This window comes from Hoplias malabaricus, chromosome 17 (genome assembly GCF_029633855.1).
Source record: "Hoplias malabaricus isolate fHopMal1 chromosome 17, fHopMal1.hap1, whole genome shotgun sequence".
NCBI classification, from domain to species: Eukaryota; Metazoa; Chordata; class Actinopteri; order Characiformes; family Erythrinidae; genus Hoplias; species Hoplias malabaricus.
Genome location: NC_089816.1, coordinates 5,996,153 through 6,023,874, shown reverse-complemented (window position 1 = coordinate 6,023,874; position 27,722 = coordinate 5,996,153). Strand labels below are relative to the sequence as shown.

The following is a 27,722-nucleotide window of genomic DNA, read 5'->3' as shown; positions in this document are numbered from 1 at the left end:
CGCAGACACAGGGAGAACACACCACACTCCTCACAGACAGTCACCCGGAGGAAACCCACGCAGACACAGGAAGAACACACCACACTCCTCACAGACAGTCACCCGGAGGAAACCCATGCGGACACAGAGAGAACATACGAAACACCTCACAGACAGTCACCCGGAGGAAACCCACGCAGACACAGGGAGAACACACCACACTCCTCACAGACAGTCACCCGGAGGAAACCCACGCAGACACAGGGAGAACACACCACACTCCTCACAGACAGTCACCCGGAGGAAACCCACGCAGACACAGGGAGAACACACCACACTCCTCACAGACAGTCACCCGGAGGAAACCCACGCAGACACAGGAAGAACACACCACACTCCTCACAGACAGTCACCCGGAGGAAACCAACGCAGACACAGAGAGAACACACCACACTCCTCACAGACAGTCAACCGGAACGGGAATCAAACCCACAACCTCCAAGTCCCTGGAGCTGTGTGACTGCGACACTACCTGCTGCAACACCGTGCCGCCCTCTTTTATTTTATATACATGTTTTAATTTGGTTTTTATTTTATAATTTATGCGTGTGCCATTTATTGTTTTTGAAATATGTAAAAACATTTAAAAAGTATACAAACTCCACAGAACAATCCCCACACGTAACTTTCTATAGATGATGTTTCACTTGCCTTTGCTATAACCTTACTTTGGAAATTGCTTTGGACACGAATGAAGAGGTGTTGCTTTAAATTTGCTGCCCCTGACAATCATGCCCTTTAAGTAATCAGCACTGGGACAGTAAGGAAGAAGTTCACTAAATGTTCACTAGGGTTTTATAACAACAAAAGGAATGTCAGCATCAGTACGTTTTAAAATATTTTTGTCTTGTATTTTTAGAGCGATCAACAGCTAGGATCAATAAATCCAGGTCTAGAATGATTAAAGACAGATAAGTTTGTGAGGTCAGACTTAAAATTGAGACAAACTCTATTTTTTTCCCTTCCACTGTGGTTGTTTTAGACCTTGCCATATATATAGTGACAAAAAATGTTTTCTAATTGTATCATATGTCACTACAAAACATTGCAATTTACTGACTATAGTAAACACATTATTGCTGACAAAACACACTTTTCTTCATGAACGTATTGTTGTTTAAACTGGTATCCTCAGAAAGAGGTTATACACACTGTTAACTTCCAAAAAGTGGTAGTGACAATAGGAGATATTTCAGGAAGTTAAAACAACAGGGTTAAAAACATTTATTTGTATATGGCAAATCATGCATATCATGAATAAATTGACCATAAACAACACAGTACAAATGTCTAAGCACATTGATAATCAGAGCAGTATGTGTTGAAGCTTAAAATGTTCTCTGTGTTTTCTCTGCATTAAAGTGCACTCCTTGACTCAGTTTGAAATAGTTTTATTTATTACATATATACATTTTTATCAGCAGACCATAACTAAAATGTGCATGATATTCTAGAGCAGACTGGGTATGGATTTACTATTCATTTGTGAGCATAAAAAAAGAGTGTATTATTGATGAGGTTAGTTTACAATGCATAAAGGCATAGTTTCGAACTTTGTTCACATTCACTGTTGTGGCCTAGAGAAGAGGCTGCCCAAATATGCTGATGCAAACCCACATGCAGTGAGCATTAAAGGTGCAGGATGTTTAAAAAACTTGTACACAGCTCATCCCACCACAACCACACACTAGTTTAATACTAATTCTTACAATTAGCTTTAATTAATTTTTTTGGTCTTATTATTATTATTCATACTTTTATTTTCAGTGCAGTTTGGATTAGTGTCGAAAATCAAAGTCATAAATTCAGACATGACTTAGAATGAAACATAGGTCACAGCTATCGCCTCAAAGTCTGTTATAGTTAAACTACAGTATCTACAGGACTGAGCAATGTATTTATCGTATAATACCGAGCTGTTGCACATAGCCAAACTCTGTTAGCATGGTCCCACGGCCTGCAGGATAACTGATTCCTCTGTATTATTATTGGCACAGCTTATTAGACACAACTTACGTGACACTAATCTTGCCTGTCCACCATGTAGATGCAAGATCAGAGACAGTAGCTCATCTCTTGCTGCAAGGTGTGTGCTGGTCAGCTTCTAGTCCTTCATCAGTAGTCACTGGCGCTGTCCACAGGATGCTGTTGGCTGGATTTTTTTTGTTGGTGGACTGTTCTTAACTGAGAGATATGTTTCAAATACAGGCAGACAGTTTTAACACCATCACTGTGATCACCCTTCCATGATGTTATAATGCATACAGAATGAGGTTTGGAATTGTCTTGACAAAATAAAAATGGATAGAATCATGGACATCTCTGAAAAAGACATACTTTAAAAGGCAGTATGTAAAATTGTCTTTCAGTTTAATCTATGACAGAACCAGGCTTTTTAATGCTAGTAATACCGGCCCTTGTTTAAATGTTCATTTCATAATACATATATATTATGCTGAGCGTTTACGTTAACTTTTTTTTACACTGTTTTCTATTTACTTAGGCACCACACATATTGTAACCATTTACAAAATGAAGTTTATTCCTAAAATCTACAGTACACTTCATTACACCTATACTTAGAATACAGTCTTAAGAACTCTCAGGCTATACACATTTGTGTCATTCTGGGATTCACTCCTTATTGTTTATTGGTTCAGTTGAAATAGGAATGAGCACACAGCAAAACTGTGGACAAATTAGGTGACCTCTAGGACTGAACAGAGAAAGATTGGTCTGTAATATTACTGATTTTCACTGGAGATCAGTTTCATTGCTCATTGCACCTTCTACACATTCGGAGATTAAAAACATTCTTGCTGTTTCCCCACAGAACTCTTAACTTGCGCCCTTCTGGCTCTTGTTATTTTCTGCTTGGACTAATTTCGTCATTTCACTGCCCTCAAATGAATAGTGCTGTTGTCTAGGAAAGGACTTACTATCTGGACTCCATTCAGTTTTGCTCAGTTAAACTGGGGTTGTTTTCGTTTTTCTCTAGACTGAGCTCCACGAGACATCCATTGCACAATTATATACTTACCCTTTAATAAGCTGAATCACAATATTAACCTTTACACCCAGGCTTATAATTCAGTTAATTTAAAAGCTACTATATATCAGTTGCTATTAAAATATTGTGTAATAAATACAAAGATATAATAATTGCTTTCATATCATCCTCTTACAGTTTAGGAGTTAATAAGCTTTGCAGTGTCTTCATGTTATATAAAGTGCAGCTTTATCAAATTACTTTATTTTTGTAGATTTGTGCAGGGAAGTCTGCAGGAGATCACATTCCTGAATTTTAGTGCAATGAAAACAAACACAAACTTCACATTGTCCCCACTCTTAATGGGAAACAGTTTCAGGTGTTTATTTATTTATTTAATTTTTGTTGTTGCTTTTCTCTAGCGCTGTGTTTCAAGGGCAGCATAGGGATAAAATTAGTTCAAATATGTGCCAAGGAAGTTACTGCTACACAGTAATTAGGGACTAATTATTCCACCAAGTTCAATGGCACACCCTAACCTTGCACCACATTTAGTATTTTACATGTTGGTTATATCATATAACACACTTATTACGGCAAAAATAAATTCATGACAAATGTTACCAAACAAAACTGAAGTGTGTTACAAGTAATTAAATAAATTTGATGGAAGATGTGATGTTATATTTGTACCATATCTTGGCCCTCCCTCAGAATGATGCTAGATAATGTGGGTGTCTGTTAATACAACTAAATAAATAGCTAATACAACAGCATTTAGTGTTCTCATCCAAGCATGTTCAGCTGTCTAATAATTTAGATGATGAATATTTGCTATTATTGATTGCAATTTCTAGAAAATGCCATCAGTGTATGTGCAGGCAACACAATCCATATTCTGTATTTACAGCTGTGTTAAATGAATGTGACTCACATGAGCACAGAACAAATGTGAGAAGAGAAGGGTGAAAGATGAAGTGTTTTGCCACAGTATACCCAGTTCACACTTACAAAAAAGGGAAGTGCTGTAACAGGCATGAAACTGAATACAAGTCACTCACTCCTCTCTTCCCCACCCCCTCTGTCTCTCTCTCTTTTTCTCTCTTTTCCATAGAACAAGCAATTGATTCAGCAGTGTCCCTGCCTAGGCCTCTTAAAAGTGCCAGCTACTGAATCATAAGTACTGAGACTGACCCAAACGAGCAGTGAATGCTGAAGGAAAATGACTGTGCTGTACACACACACACACAAACACACACACACACACACACACACACAGGTCATGGTTCTATGAAGAGAGAGCATTTATGTCCCTTTATATCTCATTGAATAGACAGTGGTTATGAAAATACACAAACACACCAGTATCTTAAAAGGAAACAATGTTGATATATATGATGTATTGTGCTTAAACATTTCTTATATTATAGTTTTTATATCATTTTCAAACTGGGCATGCTGTTACTGCTGAAAAAAAACATCTAGCATCTCCAAAAATATGTAACTTTTCAGGAGAAGGAAAATATTATGAACTTGGAATGGAAGCTAATGTAACAACAGGCTATCTTAAGTAATATGGTGCAATTTATATTGATCCAAGGAAGGAAACCTAGGCTTTCAATTAGCTCTGCCCCTTAGGAAAACTGAGCAGGCCTCATCTGGGCCAGTAAGTGGAAAAAATTGCCCCTTTTGAAAATTATTTTCAAGTAGTAGCACAATAAATGGGTGCAATCTGATTTGTTGCTGACTAACACTATATCAGACATGAGCCATAGTGCCTTAAATCATTATTAGGTTTGCATATGAATTATGTTTGTAATATTCAGTACTGGTATAAGGCATCCAGAAGGAAATTTGGAGGTGGTCTGGAAACCCATCCCCACACTGAATGTCCCACCAACACTGCTGAAATAACTTCACATTTTCAAGGCACGTATCTGACGTTGGATGATTAGTTTGGGATCACAAACTCCACCCAAGCTCATCAGAAATGTATTGTATTGAGCTGCATCTCTCTACATAGTTGTATCTATTCTCCCAACGCTGAGGGAGAGGGCTATACCCCTTTAGCCCACACTTGGGATTGGGAATGATGACTTAAGCTGTATATCTGCCCATGTTTCCCATTCAACTGACTTTTGCTCTAATGTTATACAAGTTACGTGTGCACAGTTAAGCACGTGTCAAATTCACTCGATTACAATAACGTCTGCACTATAACTACATTTGAAAACTGTATTAAATTCACGGAAATGTTCAGCTATTATATTCTAGAAAAGCTCACATAAAACATATAAGTATAAAAGAGATGGGAGACCAAAAATAAAGAATTTTAGAACGAAATGTAATTAACTCTACCACAAGGGGGCAGTTCAGTAAGAGGACACATATGGTGTCAACGGCACTGGTAATTTAGATACATTATTTTAAAAATAAGTAAATAAAATAAAGTATTTGAATATGTATTTTGAATAATGAAAGGCAAGGGGCACCACTGCTGAGTTGCCCAGGGCTCTAGGCAGGATGGTGTTGCAGTGGTCAATGTTGAGTGTCCACATTCAGGATGCTGTAACAATGGTCATTTTCAAAAGTCAGAAATTATGTCATGCGACTTCCCTTATCGACCAAATTCAGTAAACAAGTGACGTGACACGACAGCTGGATCTGCCCCCCCCCCCTTCCCTTTTTTTCTGTTCTCTATTTGACAAGATACTCTCACTCTCTCTCTCCTCCTGACCACTTTACATCTAAAAGGTGGACAAGCAAGGTAGATGTGCTTAATAGAGTGGGCAGTGAGCATATAGTGTGTTATGCTGCTGTATCTTATCCATTCATATCAATGTCAACACTAACACACTAATGCACAGTGTCATTGCAGCGCATAGAATGATCCACCATCCATATCATATTGTGGTGGACCTGACCATTGAAGATAATGTGAAAGAGGGACTGTAATTGTAGATCTACAAAGTGCTCCCGTATGCTCAGTAGAAATGAGAGAATTGACAGTGAGTGTAGAAATATAGACGAGGTCATAATTTTCCCAAAACATAAGCAGGGGCAAAAGCATATATATATATATATATATATATATATATATATATATATATATATACATTTAATAATTAATAACACCTAATTAACACAAATAAAGCCACTTTAATCAATCAAGACTTTATGAGGGTAGCCTTCTTTTAATGTGCCATTAATAATCATTTGGATATCTTTTGGAACATAGTTTTCATTTCCTTTCAAAAAAAAAAAAAAAGTCCAGATTCTTTATAACCTCAGATGAAAAACCAATCAGAGGCTTCATGCTGGCAGTTTGGGAATATTTGCTGGCTCAGCTCTGTGCTCACGCAGGCTCCATACGTCATCTATCAAACTTCCTCACTGACTTTCAACATGTTAGAAAGAAAGAAAGATAGACAGATAGATAGATAGACAGATAGATAGATAGATATTGAACTGGAGGAAAATCCTGGTTTCTGCTCATCGTTTTTGTTCAGAATGCTGAGTTCTTTTACAAAATATTTGCTTTTTTAACTATTATATTCTATATTATATATTATATATATATTCTCCTGTTATGGGGAAATCATTAAAATATTTAACATTTTCACTTGTTAAATTTTTTAATATATTTTAAAAATATATTTAATTATTATTAAGTATTATACTATTACTACTACTACTTAGTAAGTGTTTAACTAATTGTAATTGACACTTACTGGGGAAGTACGGAACCTGAGAAGATTTAGCATGTTTTTTTTTCTTTCTGGTTCATAGCTTTTCTTTAGGCTACTGTGTAAAAAGTAAAATGTATTTGTATGCTTCTTCGCTTTTGTTCTGTTTTTGGATATTACGAAGGTACGACCTTTATAAGTAATAGGCTATTTATAAAAACAGGAAAGGGTTAATTAAGTCCAGGTCTAACTTCAGACAGACAGGCGCGCGCAAGAGATAAAACCGCCAACTGACATTTCTCCACGAAGCTGCAGTCCGCCCACGCGGAGTGATCCTGCACCATGCAAAACAGCTCTTACGATAAATGAGAAGCACATTACGCCGAGTGAGACAAGAGATGGGAGACAGATAACACACACACAGAGTTCTTTATCTGTCTCTGTCTTACACAGACCTGTAGCCTTTCTTCAGGTCTCCCACCCACTCTCAGGCCCACAGCCGCTCCGGTTTAAAGGCTACAGAAAATGAGCTTAAAATGTTGGTACAACAACTTGCCACCCGTTTGCCTACACCTTTCTAAATATAAACCGCATTTTCACCAATTTTCTCCCGGCTGAGAAAAGCTTAGTAACAAACAGGTATTCATACTAACCAATCACGATCCAGCTGAGTCCACGTCATCTGTGACTAAACGTCAAGGGACGACAGCTCCAGAGGTTCTTCAGAACAGTGTCGTAAAGGACGCAGACAACAGAGGTGAACAGTTAGACGGAGGGGGGTATTCTTAGCAAGATATACACAACAGCCTAAATAAATCACACAAAAATATTCCACAAAATAAAATAATTCTTCATATCAGTGTTTAAGAAAGAGGTTGAACCCACACATCATTGTGTAGCCATTCTTTAGCTCAATTTATTTAAGTATTGAGATATCATGCTGTAAATATTGTATTTTAAATGCTTCAAAGCAGTGTTTTCCACCCCTGTCCTGAACATTGTAGTACACCAAGGTCAGGAACCTCTGGTCTAGAACAACTGATTCAATTTAACCTTAAGTTTAATGTGGTGATGCACAGAAAGCGCAAAACAAAATTTATAAAAATGAGAACCAAGGACAGCTGAGTGAAATCAATGGAATATATGTGTGGATTTGCAGTGAGACGCTAATCCTTACTAATTCAATGATGTGATTTACCATCAGGAGCATCTACAACTCATCCTCCTCATCCTTGTGTCCTCATCGTTAAAGATGGTTGGGGACTGGAAGGTCGCAGGTTTGATTCCCACAACCAGCAGGAAGTCAAGTGTGGAGACTTTAGAATTGCACAGCCCCCCTCACCTGAGTGTCTTTAAACACAGCACCTGGCCCATGTTTACATGAGAGCACAAAGCTGGGGGTTAACCTGTGTAAAACTCAACAGACACACCCAAAGTGGAGAAATGAGGGCACCAAGCCTAAATGAGATCTGAAGTCTGAGAGAACCGAGCAAAGGACGGCAAAAAATGAGAGTAGAGAAACACAAGCTCCTGTGAGCCGCATTTGATGCTGCTGCCTGCTTGAGGGTGAGCTCGTTGTCATTTAAAGACCAAGTGTTGAAACACGTCATTCTGAAATGAGCTGTATAAACTGGGGGAGAACTGCACTGTTTTGTTTGGTCTTTGTGGTACTTTGACCAAAGCAGATCCCAGACATCCAGCCATTTCATGAAGACCCCAGACAACTGCATTACCTTGGGGTAAAGTATATATGCCCCCTTTAATAACAATATAGGTGTAATAGAGAGAAGTGGAAAAGCCACTCAGCCAATGACATCTGTCTCTAGACCTCTGCACTTCCATCAAATGAAAAACCAAATTGTGTACATTTGACAAAATTCATGGTTGGATGTGCAGGGTGTAATATTCCACATGTCAACTAGCATTCTTCTGTGGGTGCTGTGACAGAAAGAGCAGTGTTAGCACTCCTTGCTCAACACACACACACACACACATTAGGATAAATAACATTTAGGGATTCTGTTTCAATCTGGTGCCAAATGCATTAAGATACATACAACTGAGCTCTTTACACTTCGCTCCCACAGCTCTGCTCTGGAGACCTTTAGATGGAATTCAAACTCTGCATTGACAGTGTAATTAGGACTCCATTAGTGATGGGTGAGTGAGAGCTTGCAGGCCATGTCCCCTGATGACACGCCTCAGAAGTAAGTGGACACCTCCGCCACTCCTTTGTGTGAATTAAAGCAAACCTGAAATATTTATGCCAGAGGCTTATGACCCCTTACCTAAAATCATGCCAGTTTTTTATAATGTCATTGTCTTCTCCTAGCTCTTAAGCTCTAACAGGAAACTTGAGCTCTGTTTCCTGCACAGGGTTTATAAAAATGTCACAGAGCATTTTGAATGGAAATATTTCATTGAATGAAAAATACTCTACCTCTTTATTGATCCTCTAAGGCAACTGTTTCATTCTGGAAGATGTGGTGTTTAAATAAGAAAGCTCTTGCATGAAAAAAGAAAGCAGAAACTAAAAGCCATAGGACATCAGAATCAAAGATTCTGACACGTTTTTTTCTTGTAATGAACAACACCCCAAAGCATTGGAACTTAAAGGGTTAAAATAACACCTTAATATTATCAGGTGTGACTACACACACTTCAATCATGCACCTGAGTCAGCAGGTTTGACACGAGTGCTGCAGTAGACTAATGAGTAGTTGGTGTTGACAAAAATGCTAATCATCTAAAACCAAAAACACAGTTTAATTAAAAGGATGCTAATAGCTACATGGACAAGAGGTGTGAAGCATGTAATCAGACTTTTATTTACAGTCTGACACTACAGTTTTTTTTTTTTTTGCTTGGAAATTTCCATATTTCCATCAAAACATGAGGACACTGGAAAAATAAAAATGTATTCATCCTAACAGGCATTTGCCACCACAGGTTGGTTTTTGGAAGCTATTCACTGTGAAATAGGTTACTACAAGGAGGAGAGTATCGTAACCATGCTTTTAATGCTCTTGTGACAATAATGGTACTATGAAATTAACATAAAGGGGCATTCAAATGTCACGATGACTTTATTTTGTATGACATCAAATAATATTTATAGAGAATATGTGAAAAATATATTTGTCATCTTCAGTGACGCAGCAGGTATTGTCACAGTCACACAGCTCCAGGGACTGGGAGACTGGGGGTTCGAGCACCACTCCGGGTGACTGTCTGTGAGGAGTTTGGTGTGCGCTTGTGTTTCCTCTGGGTGCTCCAGTTTCCTCCAACGGTCCAAAAAAACCCCCAAAAACACACACAACACTAGGTGGACACTCAAAAGTGTCCGTAGGTGTGAGTGAATGTGTGTATGTCGCCCTGTGAAGGACTAGTGCCCCCTCCAGGGTGTGTTTCTGCTTGCGCCCAATGAATCTGAGTAGGCTCCGGACCCAGCGCGACCCTGAACTGGATAAGCGGTTACAGACAATGAATGAATGAATGAACCTTTGTGTAAAAATACCAAATATCAACTAGAGTACTGAGCTGCTAAACCTGCTGTATGTAGGGGCCATGATTATGATTTTCTCCAAACGTTAGTTTGAGCATTGCCTTGAGGCATTTTTAATTCCAGTCCAAATGTTTCAACAGACACTTCCTTTGGCCCAGATTCAGTGGTCATTACTTAACAAGCAAATTACCACTGCAGAAGAAAGAGCATAACAACTGGCAAAGTGCTTGGGTGATCCTCAGGCTCTGTGATAGAGTGAATCAGGGCATGTTCAAATGGATGACATGGGCCCCATTAGGTCTATTTATAAGGATTGGATCAAGTGTCTAATAACATTTGGTGCCATAAATATGGAAGAACAGAAAACCAGACACTGCAAATATGTTTTCACCCTAGAGTTATTTGATCACAGCAAAGCAGTAAAACATTTATACCAACAGTACCTTTCATGTTTCAATGTCTAGTCAATCCATGGTGATATAGAAATATCTTAGGAAAATCTTTTTACATTTTCATGATGGATTTACTGAATTAGAAGAGGTTTAAAGTAAAATGACGATAGGAAACTATATAAAAATCTTCTGGTGTCTTTGAAATCTTGCAGATTATTTATAAATATTTTATCATTTTATGCCATATCCCTCTGTGATGTTTTTTTTTCTAATGTTAAAAAGTAAACCAGCTTGTTCATATCACCAAGATTCTCTAGAGCATCACGCATCAAACCACAATTTAAGAAATTTATTATGCAGAGTTAAATAAAAACATAAACCAGTGGAGTTCTCCTGTCATAGTGTATTTTAAATAATGTAACAAGAAATTTAAGTTTATAATCTCTGCTTCTGTGTCGTCTTTGTAAACAATACAGAGCTTTCTTAAAATACTAAAGGAGATTGCTGATACTCAAGTATCAAATAAAGAATAATAAAATATATTAAAAAAAGAAGTGTACAGCAGTTTAAGAAGATGGCTGTTGTTGTGAGGGCCCATCACACTCTATTGCTTTAAGAGTGGGAGTGGACTCATACACCAAACAAGAAGACTCTGTGTAGTCTGGCTCAAATGCCTCCTTCAGCTCTCTGGAGACATAAACCCAGCTCTGTGGAGAGGAGAAGAGACATTTGTGGATGTGTATAGAGATTCAGCGAAAGAATCATTAGAAAGAAGTGTGTACCTCAACATTTCCATTATGTTTCTGGAACAAATCCTGCAGGTTCTTGCTAGGGTCAGGGAAGACAGGAAGTATACGCACCCTGTGAGCAAAAAGGAAACAACTGTATTAATCAGGTTAAAGCAGCACCCAAACTCAACACTGCACAAGAAATATACACCCACAGTGCCCTCAATTTTTTTTCTCCCCTTATCTCATCTTCATAAATAGTGTAGTGCAAATGTCACAGTTCCCACTTATTGACTGTCATTTTGTAAAGAACGTGTCTTATGTGTTTACCCTGTAGCTTTATTACATCTTTTATTCTTTTCAAGATACTCATTTAAAGTTGGAGTAGGTGATTTTATAGAAACCAGTAGTTTTTAGTAGTTTTAGAAAATACAACCAAAAAGTTACTCCCCACCACTTTTATCTTAAACATCTTCCTCCACCCTATGTGGTGCAATATGCATGTCATAATGGTTTCATTATGACCATTAGCATTTCCTTATAGCAAATTTCTGGGAGGTCTACGTAACTGTCCCTTGAGTTCACCCAAGTCTTCATATCCCCTGAGACACCCAAACTGATGACTGGGAAAGAGAGCCAGCACTTTGCTAGAAGCAAGATGCCCAAGGCTCAATTTTTAAAACATAAATCATCTAACGTCCCTTGAGTCTCATTCACAAGTAAGAAAACAGCAATGACTGTAGTTAGCTTTGTTTATCAATGTGAGACTACTGGCTTTTGTTGATGAGTCTAAGCACATGTGTGCAGCATCTAATAAGAATGGCTCAGCAGGTAATGTAACCGTTCGTGGACAGGCAAGCCTTCCAATCATTTTGTTCAGTCCAAGTAAAAGAACTGGACTGAGTTTTTAACAGTCCAGTTGCATATATTAAAAAAGATTCTTTTTATTTATGTCATCAGAACATTTATTTTACAGATTGCTATCAGGATGTAAAGAGTTAAAATATAACAAAAAGTAACATGACCTGCTCTGCCTTAAGTTTTCCCAAATCGTCTGTTAGGATAGTGTCCACACTTCTTTATAACACCTCTAAAGTGTGGTCTTAAAGCCAGAGCAGGTGATTTCTCTTTTTGAGACTAATTTATTATTTAGAAGATTTTTCATCAGCCTTTTAGATGCACATGACAGAAATGTCCAAGGTGGCTAATGTGTGTTAGTATAGTTGATTTAGTTTACATTTGATTTAAATTAAAGCTTTTGTTTAGTTTGCTTTTACTGTATCTCAGTATCTTGATTACACAGAAAAAACATGAAAATAAAAAGTAGAAAAATATTTTACCTTTCACAATAGCACAACAACCCACCCAGGACGATCAGGAGTATGCATCCCGAGATAGAAATGCACAGCTGCCACGAAAACAGAGACAATGGTTCACTGGAATTTCCTGTAAAATTAGTAAAATAAGAAAGGCAAGACGGAGTTAAGGAATTCTAAATGGAAAACCAGCAGCTCAAATGGGAAATACAAGAGAAGAAGGTATTTACCCCACTGCACTGGTTCACTCCACTCACTCCAAATATCTGAAGTACCACAGTATTGTCCAATCCTGCTCTTTACTTGGAATGTATAGTTAACTACTTTGGAGGCAAGTGGTATACAGTACACTGTAGAACTCTGTACGGAGTAGGACTGTAAAAGAGAACACAATGTCATGGTTGGTAAATTATTGCTGAGTGTAAACAAACTACAATTGTTTGCTTATAGTACTTAAAAGTACAATAGGTTGCTAAAATTGCTTATGTATGATGCAATCGTAAGCAAATATTTCCATGTTATTGGATATACTTTGATAAAATGCATTACGTATCTACATCATTTCTGGCCTGGGACACATTCCAGTGATTTCTTCTGTTTTTTTTTTTGGGTGTTTTTTTTTTTTTTACCTGCAATGGGTCAGAATCTCTCTGATAGCGGACTTTAAACTCCATGCAACGCAGCTTTTTGTAACTGTTCACCCACTGCAGGCACAGGTCACTTGTAGGGGTCCATTCCAGAGAGAGGTTATAAGGAGTGTTGAGCTTCACTGGACATGAGAACAGGAATAGTTAGAAGTGCAGAAGTCAGAATACACACACTACTGTGTAGAGTCAGTAACCAAAGGTTATACATTTATTTCACAAAATATACAGAAGAGAGAGGCTTCCTTGACTGTAAGAACAAAACCTCAACATCTAAAACAGATTCTGAATTTCAGGGTAAGAAAAGCAACATGATTTTATTTGAAGTAATTCTGGAGCAATTATTCTGCTCTGACATTTTGTCAGAGTGTAAACGACAGGTGGTGATTTCAAATTCTGTATAGACAGTGAAAAGCATACTAAAAACTTTCTTACCTCTCTTTATAAGATTTGAATAATTTTTTGAGACTGAATATCTTCCATCCACAGACAGTTTTGTAGAAAAATAATTAAAGTGCTCCGTGTTTCTTAGCGGAATCTGACAGCCCACAATGTGACCCTGCTCCTGCAGGTATTGTGGACATTCTTTATAGAACTGCCCTTTCTCAAATCTGATGAGGAACAAAACATGCCAATTTATCAACCAGAAATTAAAGTAAAACTACACGCTTGTAAGGGCAAATGGCCCAGTGGAATTGGGCTAGATGTAGACTTACGCACTGCTGAAGTTGTAATGCGTATCCTTCATCAGTAATCCATTCCATCTGCAGTTTACATACTCCATGTCGATGACCATGCAACTGATGTCTAAAGCACAATCTTCACTGCTACAATTCCCACCTTCACAAGCCCAAAAGGGTCAGGATCGTCACAAAAACATAGGCATGGAAAATACCTTTTCTATTCTGTTATGTTCTATTCTCCTAGTGCATAGAAGTAAGAGTAAATATATTTCAGGCTAAAAGTATGGTGACCATACGTCCTCTTTCTGGCAGACATGTCCTCTTTTTGGGACTTACAAAACACACAATTCTTTTTATTTTTTTATTTATTTATTTTTTTTGTAATTGAAATTGTAATTTTCTGTTTCTGTTATTTTCTGGTGTAACTTTGTCATTTCAGCACAGTGATTCAGTGATTCAATTTTCCCATAATCATACACTGTCAGCCTAAACTATTTTGTAGATTATTTGTTATTGTTTATGCCTTTATCCAGCCCCAAGTGTCATCTTTTTTTGAAGATGTTCACCCTACTAAAAGATCTTTAGTTGGAACTGCTGTTGATAACAGGCCACTTTATAATAATGTAAGTGACTCATGGAAATTCCCCTACAACTTTCCAGACTTGTTCTTCTCTGAAAAGTATTCTCTGAAAAGTTAGTAAAGTGTTAAATGTTGTTAAGCGTCAAAAAGATTATTCATAACATACATTTACATACTTACACATATTCAATGTTTAAACACCAAATATTATACACAGTGACTGAAATGATTAACAGAAGAACATGGTTTTGTTGGACTAATCACTGCATGTTGATCAAAGTTGATCAAATTAAATACTTACTTGAAGGGGGCTGAATTCTGGACCAACAACCCTGAAAAAAGAAGAGTAAAAGAACTCCATAGAGAACCTCTGATCTCAGAACATTAGCCATGGTTCACATTAATGCTCTCTGCGAACAGCTTGAATGCTGGATGCTGGTGTTCTGCTTAAACAGGATGTAAGCCACAGCAGTACTTCCTCATTTTACCTTCCATGTGATCTTCAACGGCACATTTATTGGTTGGGGGGGGGGGTGGGAGAAAAATTGTCAGTGCCACAATGCTTATAGCAAAATAATTTATTAACCCTTCAAAAAAGGACAGTATGGATGTAAGAGTATCCAATGGTTAATGAAGTAAGTTTCAATGACATGGCAGGTTCAACAGTATTAACCAGCAGATGTCACAGGTTAGTTCAGTCCGTCATTGAACCAAGAGTGAAGCATGGCTCCAATCTGATGTCTGTCATGGCAGATGCACTAAGAGTCATACAAGTCCAACAGCTTTGTCCATAAACCTGGCAAATTTCTGAGGCTGACCAGGCTGGAAGGGCAGCAGAGCAGTCAGGTCCATGTTCCTCAGTGTTTGAGGTAAAGTACTGGGGGAGAGATATACAGTAATAAATTATACTTGTCAACAGGCTGTTTAGCCTGGGTATATTAAATATTTTTGAACTCTAAAGACTGAGGCTAAGACTAATACAGATGACTTAAATAACATCTAAAAACCGAATGAGTCATTTCCAGAAAAGTTAGGAGTTTGTGTAAAACAGGAATCTGTGATTTGTTAATTCTACTGAACAATTATTTAGTTTAAAATGTACAACGAAAATGTTTCCAATTAACTTTTGAAATAAAAATAGATTTCTGTAACCAAAGAGAGGTTGTGGCTCACCACGTTCCGGCAAACTGGTAAGGAAGTTGCCAAAGAGTTCATAAAAAACATTTGTCAGCACAATACTGCAAAGAATTTTGTTTTTTCACCATCTACCCTCCACAACTTTGTGAAAAAATTCAGGAAATCCAGACAGATAACAGTCCACATGAGCAAGGTCAGAAACAACTATTCGAAGTGCATAAACTTTAAGCCCTTATACACCGCTAAAATGTAATTGAAATGTATCCAAACTCGGGAGACGGCTAACTGCATTAACAAAAGTGACATAAAACTAAACAGCTTGAGTTACAAATGATTTTCTGTGGTAATAAACAGTGAACAAAACGTTAAACTTCAGCCACATACAAACAACAGTTGTTTCAATCCCTTCAAACACACCTTTTCCACCTTAAAAGATGTGGAGCTTCTGAATGTAAACAAGTAGAGAGAACTGCGTTTCCCCATAATCATAGCCATTCCTTTTAACATAGGCAACGTCTGCATAAAGAAATGCAACCTGAAACTTTATTATGTAAACATAGAGCCATACAAAAATTCTTTACAGTCACATCACTTCATGGAGAGTCCCTGAGCGGTTTCATAGACACACAAGTGTTTGTGTTTGTCCAGATCTGTCTCTCATGGTGCATCAAGAAAATAAAATGGCAACCACAGTCTCTTTAGCATCTTATGTTTTGTATCAAAAAAGAACAGGCATAATATCCACTTTCAACAATTAATACCCTCTGATCCCAAATTATTATAAAGTGTAATTAATAGGAAGGATGATGTAACAAATTGGTAAACTCATACCTATCCCAACATTGTTTCAATGTGCTGCAAGCTTCAGTTTCTAAATTTGTTTATATATATACAAAATACAATTAAGTTGGTCAATGAAAACCCTGGAAATCTTACCTTTGCATTTTAGTCAGTTAAATTAAGGTTCAAAAGAATGAACAAATCACAGAGTTTTGTTTTTATTGCCTATTGTCTTAAAGCCAGACATTTCTGAAAACATTTTAAAACGTTCATCTACTGAATCAGTTGTCTATTTTCCTTACACAGTGCTGCTGCCAAATAAGTAATAGTAAGTTTGTTAAAACTGTATAGAAATATTGACTACAGAAGAAGAATTGTATTACTCATATGACAAATGAAGAGGACAACAAATAAAAGCAATGTCTAATAAAAAGACTGCATAACACACCCAAAGGCATTAACATTGTGTAGAAAAGATGAAACAGTTCTGCACTAAACCTGAATGTACAGACATGGAAATGCCACAGACCTGCAGGTGCAGTACAGAAGATGCGAATCTGCCTGCAGTTGTTTGGCGAGTTCAAGCTGATGATTATCCATTAACTTGTCATTAACCACAACAAGGAGATGTTTTTCAGCTCCAAGGGCTTCCAAGCAGCTTCCTGCTCCTAAATAGAGAGTATTAACTTGATTCTAACTGAATAACATGGGGATGGACCTTAAATCTATTAAATCAGTAAAAACTACTGGCATATAATGTGTTTATATTAGAAAGCATAACACATTCCCTTCTATATCCTGGGTTTCTCTGTATTAAGGAGGCATCCTCCAGAAACTTCACATTCCGCCACCCACTGTTAAATGGTGACGTAATTAAAGCTTGATTTTATGAATATTGCTTAATTTGATCACAACAGAGGTATTGACATGGTGGTGGCGTGTTAGTATGTACTGGTTTTAATTAATCCAACACAGCATTGCTGCTGGAGTTCTAAACACTGTCCCCACTAAATGGCCACTCTATTAGACAAAACTACCATGTTAGTTCAAGGCCTTGTTTATTTAAAGGTGGAGAGCTTATCTTTTGCTGCACAGTTTGTGTTATTCCTCACGCTTTTGGCGTGACCCCACCAACACTGCTGGGTCTGATTTATTCCAATCAGAACCACAAACACTAACAAAACCCCCACGTTAGTGTCACTGCAGTGCTGAAATTGAGGTATCATCCATACCTAGTGGAAGGAGCCGTTTCCTCACCTGCGTGACTAATAACCAGGTCAGCTGACTGCAAGTTCTCAGCAATGGACTCTTTAAAACGGAAAACCTCGAACCTCAATCCGGGACAACTCTGCGGTTCTGGGACAAATAAACCTCGACCAATCTGCAGAATTACGTCTGTGTATCCTCGGTCCAATAAGGCCTATAAAAGTTAGAAAATTTGATAAAGCTGCTCTTTCTGACCAGCTCCATTAGACGCTGTTTTACATCGATACTGAACGCTCTTTCATACCTTTACAACGTCAGCTGAAATCATAGTGGAGATTAAATCATCAAAGCAGGTTGTTCCGACTGTGACAAACACTGTTTTCATTTTGTTTTTTTGTAGTTATTTCCACAGTAAACAGAAAGAATAGAGGGAACAGGAAAATATAACTATGGAATGGAGGCGACCATTTACAACAGTCCGTTTCAAAATAAAAGTACCCAATTCTATATCTTATTTCTATAATATATAGTATATCTGCTTTCTGTGTTCTACAGCTATTCTATGATCATTTATACTTTAGGAGGCGATAGAATAATACATATATAATAACATTACAATTTTTAAACACAATAGCATATTATTAATATAAAATTTGACATTGCACTATAACTGCTAAAAGAAAATATACAGCCGAGCAGGAGTTTTACAGACAATTAATTGTTTCACTTCCTGGGAAAAAAAAAAAGTTGCCTTTATTTTATTCACTGTATTTTTATTCACTATTTTATAAGTTCCACTTACAATGTAGGTGTATTTTATAGTTCTACAATTCCAGATGCAACGTATCTTTAATTTTAGCACGTTTTCAATGGTAAGGACCCACAATGTGACCACCAAAGACAAGGAATTTCTAAGGACACAGCAGTGCAACTGGATCAATCACTGTCCACTCTGTTAGAAACATACATCTTTTATATAGAAAGTCAAGAGACATGTCTTGCTACAGTTTGTGTATATTCCAGTCCTCTGTAAGTGGTCACACTGCCCACGAGATATTGGCTAAATAATTTTGTATTATGACCTATTCTCAGTCCATCAATGCATATGGATTGTTTAACAACTCCAGAACTGCAGAGTCCAATCTACTTGTACATAGCAGCACACAAAAGACATCACCAACATGCTGGCGTCACTGCAGGGCCGAGAATGATCCACCACCCAAATAATACCTGCTCTGTGGTGGCCCAGACCATTGAAGAACAGGGTGAAAGTAAGCTAACAAACCCAGCAAACACACCCTCACTGAGTGTGGGCTTGGGGAAACTCACACTGAACCTCCCTAGGCCTATAAAGGTCACCGGGACTGAGCCTGGTGTCTGGATAGTGACCCATACTGCATGTGGTCTTTAAGCTAGGTCCAAAACGGTGTACAACACTTTAAGCATGACATTGTGAATTCTTCTCAGTGAATAGATGCCAATTAACACAAAACTTAGCTTACAAGTGGATTAAAAAAAAACAAAATGCAATTTTATTACTTTAGCTCAAGTGTATGATTGTAGACATGCAAATATGCTGAACAGATTGACTCCAGTAATTGTATGATGTAGGGTTGATAGAATGGACAGTATAGGATAGGCAGTGCACGATAATCAGCCAAATACCGAATTCAGTTATCCAACACTCTAAATTAAAATTACGTCTGTGAATTTTCAACTTATAAATCACCAAATGCAGACTGACCTATATTGCCCCCTGTTGGACTGATGACGAAACTACATAAGCTGTGCGATCTAAATCAATATATCCATTGTCTTTGAATAAAACTCTGCGCATGCCTATACTGTACGAGTTCCGTCAAATTTCTCCAACTGTAGAAATACAAAAAAATGAAGGATTTACTTACTTTTGGACTCACTGCCTTTTGGATAACGTTTTGTTAGACAAATAATAACTTAGATGGCTGTATGACATGTAATCTTTGCTCCACACATTGTAAACAAGCTCAAATTTTGGAAGTCTAAAGTATTTTACTGAACTATATAAGTGACTGAGACACTCAGTGACTGTCCCAATTAAGCACATAAAAATATATTAATATTTATATTAAACTTTCAGTAATGGTCATGTTATTTATTTTTTATATAAAAAGTCATGATTATTTTATCTTTTCTCCCCAGTTGCACAAGTTACCTTTAGCCTTTTTCTCCAAAATTATAGCAACGGGTGAGCATGTAATGCCCTGTGATGGACTGGTGCCCAATCTGGGGTTTCCCGGTGCCTGCCTTGTGCCCATAGATTCAGGGTAGGTGTCTGACCCCCTGTGACCCTGATGCCGTTGAAGGGTCATATTGTAGCGGCATCCGAACCCAAAATTCACTCAGGACAGATGAGCACAAGCGACAATAGAGGCGGCAAGAAGCAATGACTCCACACAAGTTTGAGACTGTAATCGTTTAAGGCGTCATTAATGCTCCATTTCAGAAACAATGCATACTGTTGTCACAAAAAGCAAAACAGCCAACTGAACATAAAAAAGCAATATGTATCCATCTTTGTAATTAAAGATTTTAATAAATAGACTATTATGAGGGGGGAAAAAAGCATACATACTGTAGTTTAAAAAAGAAGGAAAAAAGAAAATTTAGATGGTCCAGGTCTCAAACCTGAATAATGGCTATTATCACTTTAAAATTAGATATCAAACTTGAAATGTAAAAAAAACAAAAAACAAAACTGGGGATGTACAACTGAGCACCTTCAGTGGTTTTACAGCCTCAAGAAGTCTTGCTCGTATATAACCCATTTCCCCTCTAAGAAAATAGATATTAATAGCCCTGTCACAGATGTCCCTATTTCCAAAGTCCTCTGCCATCACACTGATGCTCGTCATGTGTTTCCCAAAAAGCCCAGTATACTGTAAATATACTGTACTAAAATGTGCTCTACAATACAGACACTGATGAAAGTCAGAGAAATCCCTGCTTTAGTTGCAGCAAAACCAATCCATGTCAGATGACATCATCAGTCTCAGAGTTCAGGGGGCTCAGTGGCACTGGTGTGGCTCAAGGGGTCAAAACATCATTGAAGCAGACACTGGTTCAAAAGGGCATCCTGCCAGGTGGTATGGCTAGAAAAATGAAAAGACAATTGTGTTAGTTATTGTAGACCCTGATGTAAAACAAAACGACAAATTCAAGGCAATCAAACGGAACAGATTCTGAGTTGTTACATTTCTGAAATGCCGAGGTGATGTTTTATTATAACAATATTGAGAGGAAGAAAAATTAAGAAGTTGCAGAAGACTAACTTCCTCAAACTTGTTCTCTGACATACTCCTGAAAATGCCCGAGTAGTTTCCAAATAAATTAGATTCTAGAAAAGATGATATATTTGATCAAATTCAGCAAAACCTTAAAATAAATAAATGATAATTTAATATGTAGCTTTAGTAAACATGAGAATGACAGTGCATTAATAGCGCACTTCAGCAGTTTCCTGTTGCTTTGGAACATCAATTGTCGTTCAGGACGTAGAGTTTTCCTCTTTCTTTGCTGGGAATCTCCCTGTTCTTGTGTGTCTGACACTGGTCTAGACTCCTACCTCTTCATGCTTCACCAGACCGACACTAGGCTTAGGCAGTTTTGTTCTTCATGCCACATTCTTTGGTAATGATAACAGATCCAAGCCAGCACAGAATATCTAGCCATCCTTAACTCACTTTTCAGTGAGAGCGTAGTCTTAATGAGCATATCACATTAATTTGTATAGCTAATTTTACAACTGATGTCACAAAGCAGCTTCACAGTAAACACTGAATTTTTAACATGAAACAAACAAACAAACAAAAAACAATAAAGAATATCAACATAAAAAAAACCCTGTAAAAATATCTGAATAAGTTAAATGCACCTTACACCCTGTGATGGAGTTAAACATGCTGCCTTTCATTTGGTTTGTTAAATAATTAATAAAAAAAAGTGCAATGAATTCTCAGTGGATGGCTCCTGAATGTACAGTCCAGTAACAGCTGTATGCACATGATCAGTACTGTTTGTCCCAAGGTCCAATTAATTTATTAAATGTGATGGCCTCATACCTGGGGAGATTGTGGTAAGGCTAGGGACATCACTGCACTACACAGGCCGTGCAGCACTGCTCCTGCTTCTCGGGCAAAGTGGCATAGTTCATCTGCCTCACAATCTCAGCAAAGAGCTCGTCCACCATGGTCTTACTCTTAGCTGAGGTCTCAATGAAGGGGCAACCCCATTCTTGTGCCAGGGCTCGACCATCAGATCCTGCAACCTCCCGTTCGGATTCCAGGTCCACTTTATTGCCCACCAAAATCAGAGGAACTTTCTCAAAGCGCTTCACTCGCACTATCTGGTCTCGCATCGGTCTGATATCCTAGAAGGACAAAAGAAAAAGTAAGAAAACAGGGAGGGAGGGGGGTGAAGATGAAATCTTTAACCTGTTGACATCTGCAGTGCAAAGAACTTAATCTATTTGATTTCCAGTCACTTAAGTTACTTAATCTAGGGTGAGATTTGGATGTAAATGGAGAAAATGAGTAAACATTTATTTCCAGGAACTTCAACACAATCAAAAGTCACCATTACATATATATATATATATATATATATAAAAAAGTTCTCTTAGAGGTATGAGAAAACCAAACTCCATTTTCTTAAAATCTGACAAAGTCCAAAATGTGTCCATCCATCTAGCTCAAGAAAACATTTTGTCTGAAAGAATAGAGCTAAACGAAATTGTAAATGAGAAAAGGAAATTAACAGAAAAATTAGAAAAACTGCAAAAATATAATGCATTCTCACACCAACATAGTGTCCACCCCAAAGTCCATATAGGCCTCAACATCAGCTTCATATGAGACATATGAGATTCTGAGACTGAACTCAAGACGAAGTTGAGGAAGTAGTTTGCTGTGGATTTCCTTGAAAAACTGAACATAAGACGAAATGCATGGAAGCAAGGCAAAATGTATGTTGTATTTAACGGTTCTTGATTCTGTCAATTCTTAACGGTCGTTTTGCCTAGACGTTAAATAAAGGGGTGACCTGTGACTTTCACTCAAGGGTTGTAGGTTACTTTTAGATTATGTTCTTGGGAACATTCTCCCTATAACGTTTCCATGTGATGGTGTTCTGCTAGGCGTGGCACGGATACAGAATTAATAAAAGAATTACAAATCCAGTACTTTGTGCACCGCTGAGGTTGACTTCAGATGACAGCAGCTCACCTGAAACGACTGCTGGTTGACGAGGCTATAAACTAAGATGAAGCCTTGGCCGTTTTTGATGTAGAGGTCTCGCATAGAGGCGAATTGCTCTGTGCCGGCGGTGTCCAAAATTTCCAGCACTGACGGGGATGAGTCCACCTCGATCTCCTTGCGATAAAAGTCCTCGATGGTTGGGTCGTATTTTTCGATGAACGTCCCAGTGACGAACTGCACGGTCAGCGCGGACTTGCCGACGCCGCCGGAGCCCAGCACCACCACTTTATATTCCTTCATTTGGGGAGAGAGTGACCCAAATCTTGGTTAAAATGAAAACTTATATCTGCTCCACAACATAAAGCAGACAGCAGACTGTTAAAGTAACAAACCGCGTTTAAAACCAAAACCCGATAACGGAAAGGTGGAGGCGAGAGAAGTTGTTTGTCCGTTTATTTCTGAATGTTGTGCTCTAAATACAGAAGCCAGGCCGGCTAGCTAACGTTACAAACGAACCGCGCTTGTTCCATCTAAACTCGGCCTGAAAGGACTTAAACGCACCGATAACCCTAATTGGAAAGGGCTCATGATAGGCAACGCTGTTAATTGTTACAGTGGTTCGTTATAAGACCAGACGGCAGCTCCAGTGGCTAAAGTCTCAAGCTGCAGGACGCAGCCTGTGCTTCTGCCATTCTGGTGTCCATGTGAATGAATAGCGGCAGTTACGCTAGGCTAAGCTAAGTTAAGCTAAAGCTAAGCTAAACAAACCTCCTGTAACCATTTTCAGGCTCGCACTGGACTTCACTGACTCGCCAGTTCCAGCGCGGCAGGAACAACACAGTTCAGAGCAAAAACTCTCCAAGCCGCCCAACACAGCGCTCCTCCGCTCCTGTTCCTGTTTTAATCAACAGGTTTAGGGTCGAGCCTCAGCTGTTAGAGACCAACACAAAATCTGCACTCTGCCGCCTTCTCCTCCTCTACTCCCTCTCGTTTCTTCTCCTCTGCCCGCCCGACCTCTCCCTCCCTCTCTCTCTGTCTCTCCCTCTTTGGGCGGCCAGCTTGCTTTAAATCACCAGCGGATGTCGGGCGGAAAGCCCATTTGCCCCCGTTTTAACTTAAAACCACAGATATTGTTATCTAAAATACGAGCGCAGTACTATTTAAAACCGAGAGTCAGAGACGCAGCCTGCTGTTAAGACATGGCTGCTACTTTTCTTTTGTAAAAATGTGCCCGAGAGCTTATCAAAAGCACCCATTGGCTCGTCACTGAGAGGCATCTCCAATTGGTTAATTTTGTAAGGAGGCGGGACCTAGAAAAGGGCAGAGGAATGTGTCAAAAAAAACAGTTATACTACACTGACAGAACACAGTTATACTACACTGACAGTACAATATATTGTTATACTACACTGACATTACAACACATTGTTATACTACACTAACATGCAACAAATTGATATACTACACTGACAGTACAATACACTGTACTATACTGACAATACAACACATTGTTATTCTACACTGACAGAACACACTGTTATACTACACTGACAGTACAACACACTCTTATACTACACTGACAGAACACACTGATATACTACACTGACTGTACAATACAGTGTACTATACTGACAATACAACACACTGATATACTACACCGACTACAACACACTGATAACACAGCACACGGTTATACTACACTGACTGTACAATACACTGTTATACTACACTGAATATACAACACACTAATATAAAACACTGCTTATTAAACAGATCGGTATATCATATTATACTGACAATACTAATGAATCCACTTATGACATACATTGTTTGTCATACTCTTAGTAGGCTAGTGTTCAAATTTTGCAGGTGTATAGAACCATAGTTATATGGGTCGACTGGGGTGGAAAAATCCCAGTCTACAGGAATTTTTAGAATTGTGGCACAAAGAAAAAACTGGACAGGGACTGCCAGCATGTTCTCATGGCTAGTGTATGAAAATTGCTTTGCTTTCATGCAGGAATTGCTTGTAGAAGGTGATGCAGGTCCTTCACAACCAATTTCTGAAAGAACACTCCACAGGGAACTGCAAACCATGAATATATGGAACAGAGTGACACACGAGGCAGAGACGTTACAGTGGGTAAAGAGACACAAAGCTTGGACAGTTCATGACAAGAAAATGTTATCTGCTTAATATAATCTCGTTTCTGCCTGTGTGTGATAGGCATGATGATCATAGGTGTTGTGTTCATCATAGACCTCATAGCCTTCAATGACGACTGTGTGAAGGGTGTGGTTCAAGCTGGAGAAGGCTGTGTGATTTTCTGGGGGTGTGTTAATTATGTGGAAATGGGTCCTTTAGTTGAGGTGACAGTAAGTTTGAACCACAGTGCAGGCACTTCTTAACAAGGAACATAGCATCTGTATTCCAAGATGACAATTCACACTTTCATAGGGCTGCAAATATGACTCAATTCTCAATTAAAGGGTTTAAACGATTTGCACATCATTGCATTTTGTTTTTTGTTTTAATTTACCCTTTGCATAGCGTCTTTTCTGGAAATGGGGTTTGTACATTACACTTACAATATAGTATACGTTACACCACATTTGTTTTCACCACTTTGTAGGGCATACATACATCCAAACTATATAATATAAACTACATAAAAAAGAATTCAACCTAACTTACCATGCCCAGTGCCATGTGTCCAACAGAGGATTAAAATGCCCACCTGCACCTGGCTGTGAGGCAGTGAAACTGATCTCTGGAGTGATGGAACATCTTCTAGTACATTTGCGATGAACTGGAATGACCCTGAAGTAATCATCTAAAATAAGTACTTGACCTAATTAATACTGTGGTGACTGAATACAATCAGATCTTTACTTGGCCTAAACCTTAGTCTTAAATATGGATAAAGTAAAAGGAAATATGTCAGGCCCAAACAACAAAATTAGGCCCAAATATGCATAATACCCACATGCACTTACATATTAAATGACAGCATCTATTTAAAAAAAAAGTGGCTATGTATGAGGCTACAAAAATGTGTTGGTGTTAATTAGAAATGATTAATAATGCTGCAGCAGCCACTGCAATGTAGACAAACCATGATTTAAGAGAACAAAGGTTAGGGTATTTCCAAATCAAAATGGTATCTTCTCTAGAGGAGAAGTGACTCTGTGTGTCATCTGTCTGGCCCTACGTTTTTTCCACTAAGTTCCACTTCTGAGCAAATTTATAAACCAAACATACTTGCTATTTTCCAACCTCCATCTCTTATCTTTTAACGTTTTTATACGAACCGTTAAGGGCTGTTTTAAATAGATATATAAAACATAGCATGGGATTTGTTTTGAAGTGCTTTATTAAAATGTCAAACAAAAAGAACAGAGATCATATAAGTTTGTATTTTTCTATACATTAATATAATCGTAAAAGGGATTGGCAAGAAGCACAATTCTTCAGCACATACAGGCACAACACACTAAATAGAAAGAGAAGCATTTCATATAAAGAGTCAAAGCATTCAATTATATCTTGTCCTACAGTGGGGGAAAGAGGAATCTAGTACATATGGCTTTGAAACAAGGTGGACATTCTTTTAACTGCTCCGGGTTGCAGATAGCACTTTATATGCACTGGCATCAGCTTTTAAATTTATATTCCACTGATGCCCTTAAAGGGACAAAACCTCAATCTCAATGAGAGACCTCAAAAACTACATCCATAACATTTGTACAACATGAAGATGAAATTACAATCCTTAGTATTTCTATGCATTAATCCCATCAACGTATTCTGAATACCAATACAATCCAAAGTTATTTTAGTTTTCACACATATAAATATAAATATGATTAAATATGTGTCACAACAGAGTGATGGTTTCATTGTTTTCAATGCTTTAAAAAAAGAAAAACAAAGAAAAATAAAAAGCACTGCTTCACATCACAGAATGTCTAGGCACAGGAGAATGGACAGCAGAAGATTTTGAGTTGTTTTTCCTCTACCAAGCACAGTGGTAAAAGTGTCCTTTGATTGCATTGTTTTTTCAGCATTTTCTGCAAATTGGGACTTCAAAATTCAAAGTCTGCATTAAAGTTCTAAGTGCTACCTTTCACTTTACAGTCCGAAGGCTTGGGACCATCTTAAAATGGCCCAAAGGTGCGTAGATATGTAGTAACTTACGAAGACTCTGTCTCTCCCTCACTACTAGGACAAGTGCCATGGCAACAAAATTATTGGCTTCCAAAGCAATTGAAGAGCACAGAATGTACAAGATTTCTCCAAAGATTTCTCCGGTGAGTCACTGCTTGACCATGAAACAATTGATTTTGATTGAGAAAATGCAAGTGAGATATTTCAGATTACTGTTGATTTTTGGGGAATGTGTGAGCATTTTGAAAAAGCACAATAATGAAAACAAACCAAATCCAACAAAATGTAACCAAACATCCTTACATTGTGTAACTAGATGTGATTCTTCCCTGCTATAATCTGACCCTGAAGTTTCAGAGGGGTGTTTGAACCTCTCCTGTTCTCCCTACCACCCGCAGGGGGCAGAGCACCACCAGAGCACATTTTACATGAGCCTATCCCAAGCAGATCCATTTTGAATCCAATTTCATTTTCAGCTTGTCCATTCAGCTTCAAAATTTGAACATTGCCCATTATATGCCAATAAGCACAGAGGAATATATTGTGAAATTGAGCAAGCAATTCACAACCTGCAAAGAAAGAAAAAAATAAACTAGAAAGACAGAAACATATTATTCTTTCTTTGGTTTATAGAC

At 38.1% G+C, this 27,722-nt stretch overlaps 3 protein-coding genes across 6 annotated transcripts; all 3 read right to left on the bottom strand.

The window, feature by feature from the left end:
• Nucleotides 1-9,742: 9,742 nt before the first annotated feature.
• il2rgb (interleukin 2 receptor, gamma b) lies at nucleotides 9,743-15,058 on the bottom strand. Of its 3 annotated transcripts, none has more exons than XM_066649693.1 (8): nucleotides 14,864-15,058; nucleotides 14,016-14,139; nucleotides 13,735-13,910; nucleotides 13,285-13,424; nucleotides 12,886-13,030; nucleotides 12,680-12,785; nucleotides 11,394-11,472; nucleotides 9,743-11,318 (listed from the first exon to the last, which is right to left on the bottom strand). In XM_066649693.1, exons 1-8 carry the CDS (start codon nucleotides 14,952-14,954, stop codon nucleotides 11,178-11,180), a joined length of 1,002 nt encoding a protein of 333 aa, XP_066505790.1. In that variant the 5' UTR covers nucleotides 14,955-15,058; the 3' UTR covers nucleotides 9,743-11,177. The 3 variants fall into 3 exon arrangements, with proteins under 3 accessions (XP_066505790.1, XP_066505791.1, XP_066505792.1); XM_066649694.1 differs by having other exon boundaries at nucleotides 14,020-14,139; nucleotides 14,864-14,995; XM_066649695.1 differs by lacking the exon at nucleotides 14,864-15,058 and having other exon boundaries at nucleotides 14,020-14,857.
• A 53-nt stretch (nucleotides 15,059-15,111) lies between these two features.
• zgc:92907 (uncharacterized protein LOC436733 homolog) lies at nucleotides 15,112-18,159 on the bottom strand. Of its 2 annotated transcripts, XM_066649697.1 has the most exons (4): nucleotides 17,990-18,159; nucleotides 17,737-17,899; nucleotides 17,009-17,147; nucleotides 15,116-15,439 (listed from the first exon to the last, which is right to left on the bottom strand). In XM_066649697.1, the coding sequence occupies exons 1-4, from the start codon at nucleotides 18,068-18,070 to the stop codon at nucleotides 15,328-15,330; spliced, it is 495 nt and encodes a 164-aa protein (XP_066505794.1). In that variant the 5' UTR covers nucleotides 18,071-18,159; the 3' UTR covers nucleotides 15,116-15,327. The 2 variants fall into 2 exon arrangements, with proteins under 2 accessions (XP_066505795.1, XP_066505794.1); XM_066649698.1 differs by lacking the exon at nucleotides 17,990-18,159 and having other exon boundaries at nucleotides 15,112-15,439; nucleotides 17,712-17,838.
• A 1,963-nt stretch (nucleotides 18,160-20,122) lies between these two features.
• Nucleotides 20,123-24,127, bottom strand: rap2c (RAP2C, member of RAS oncogene family). The gene is made up of 3 exons (XM_066649696.1): nucleotides 22,947-24,127; nucleotides 21,786-22,093; nucleotides 20,123-20,816 (listed from the first exon to the last, which is right to left on the bottom strand). Exons 1-2 carry the CDS (start codon nucleotides 23,217-23,219, stop codon nucleotides 21,815-21,817), a joined length of 552 nt encoding a protein of 183 aa, XP_066505793.1. The 5' UTR covers nucleotides 23,220-24,127; the 3' UTR covers nucleotides 20,123-20,816; nucleotides 21,786-21,814.
• Between the last annotated feature and the right edge of the window lie 3,595 nt (nucleotides 24,128-27,722).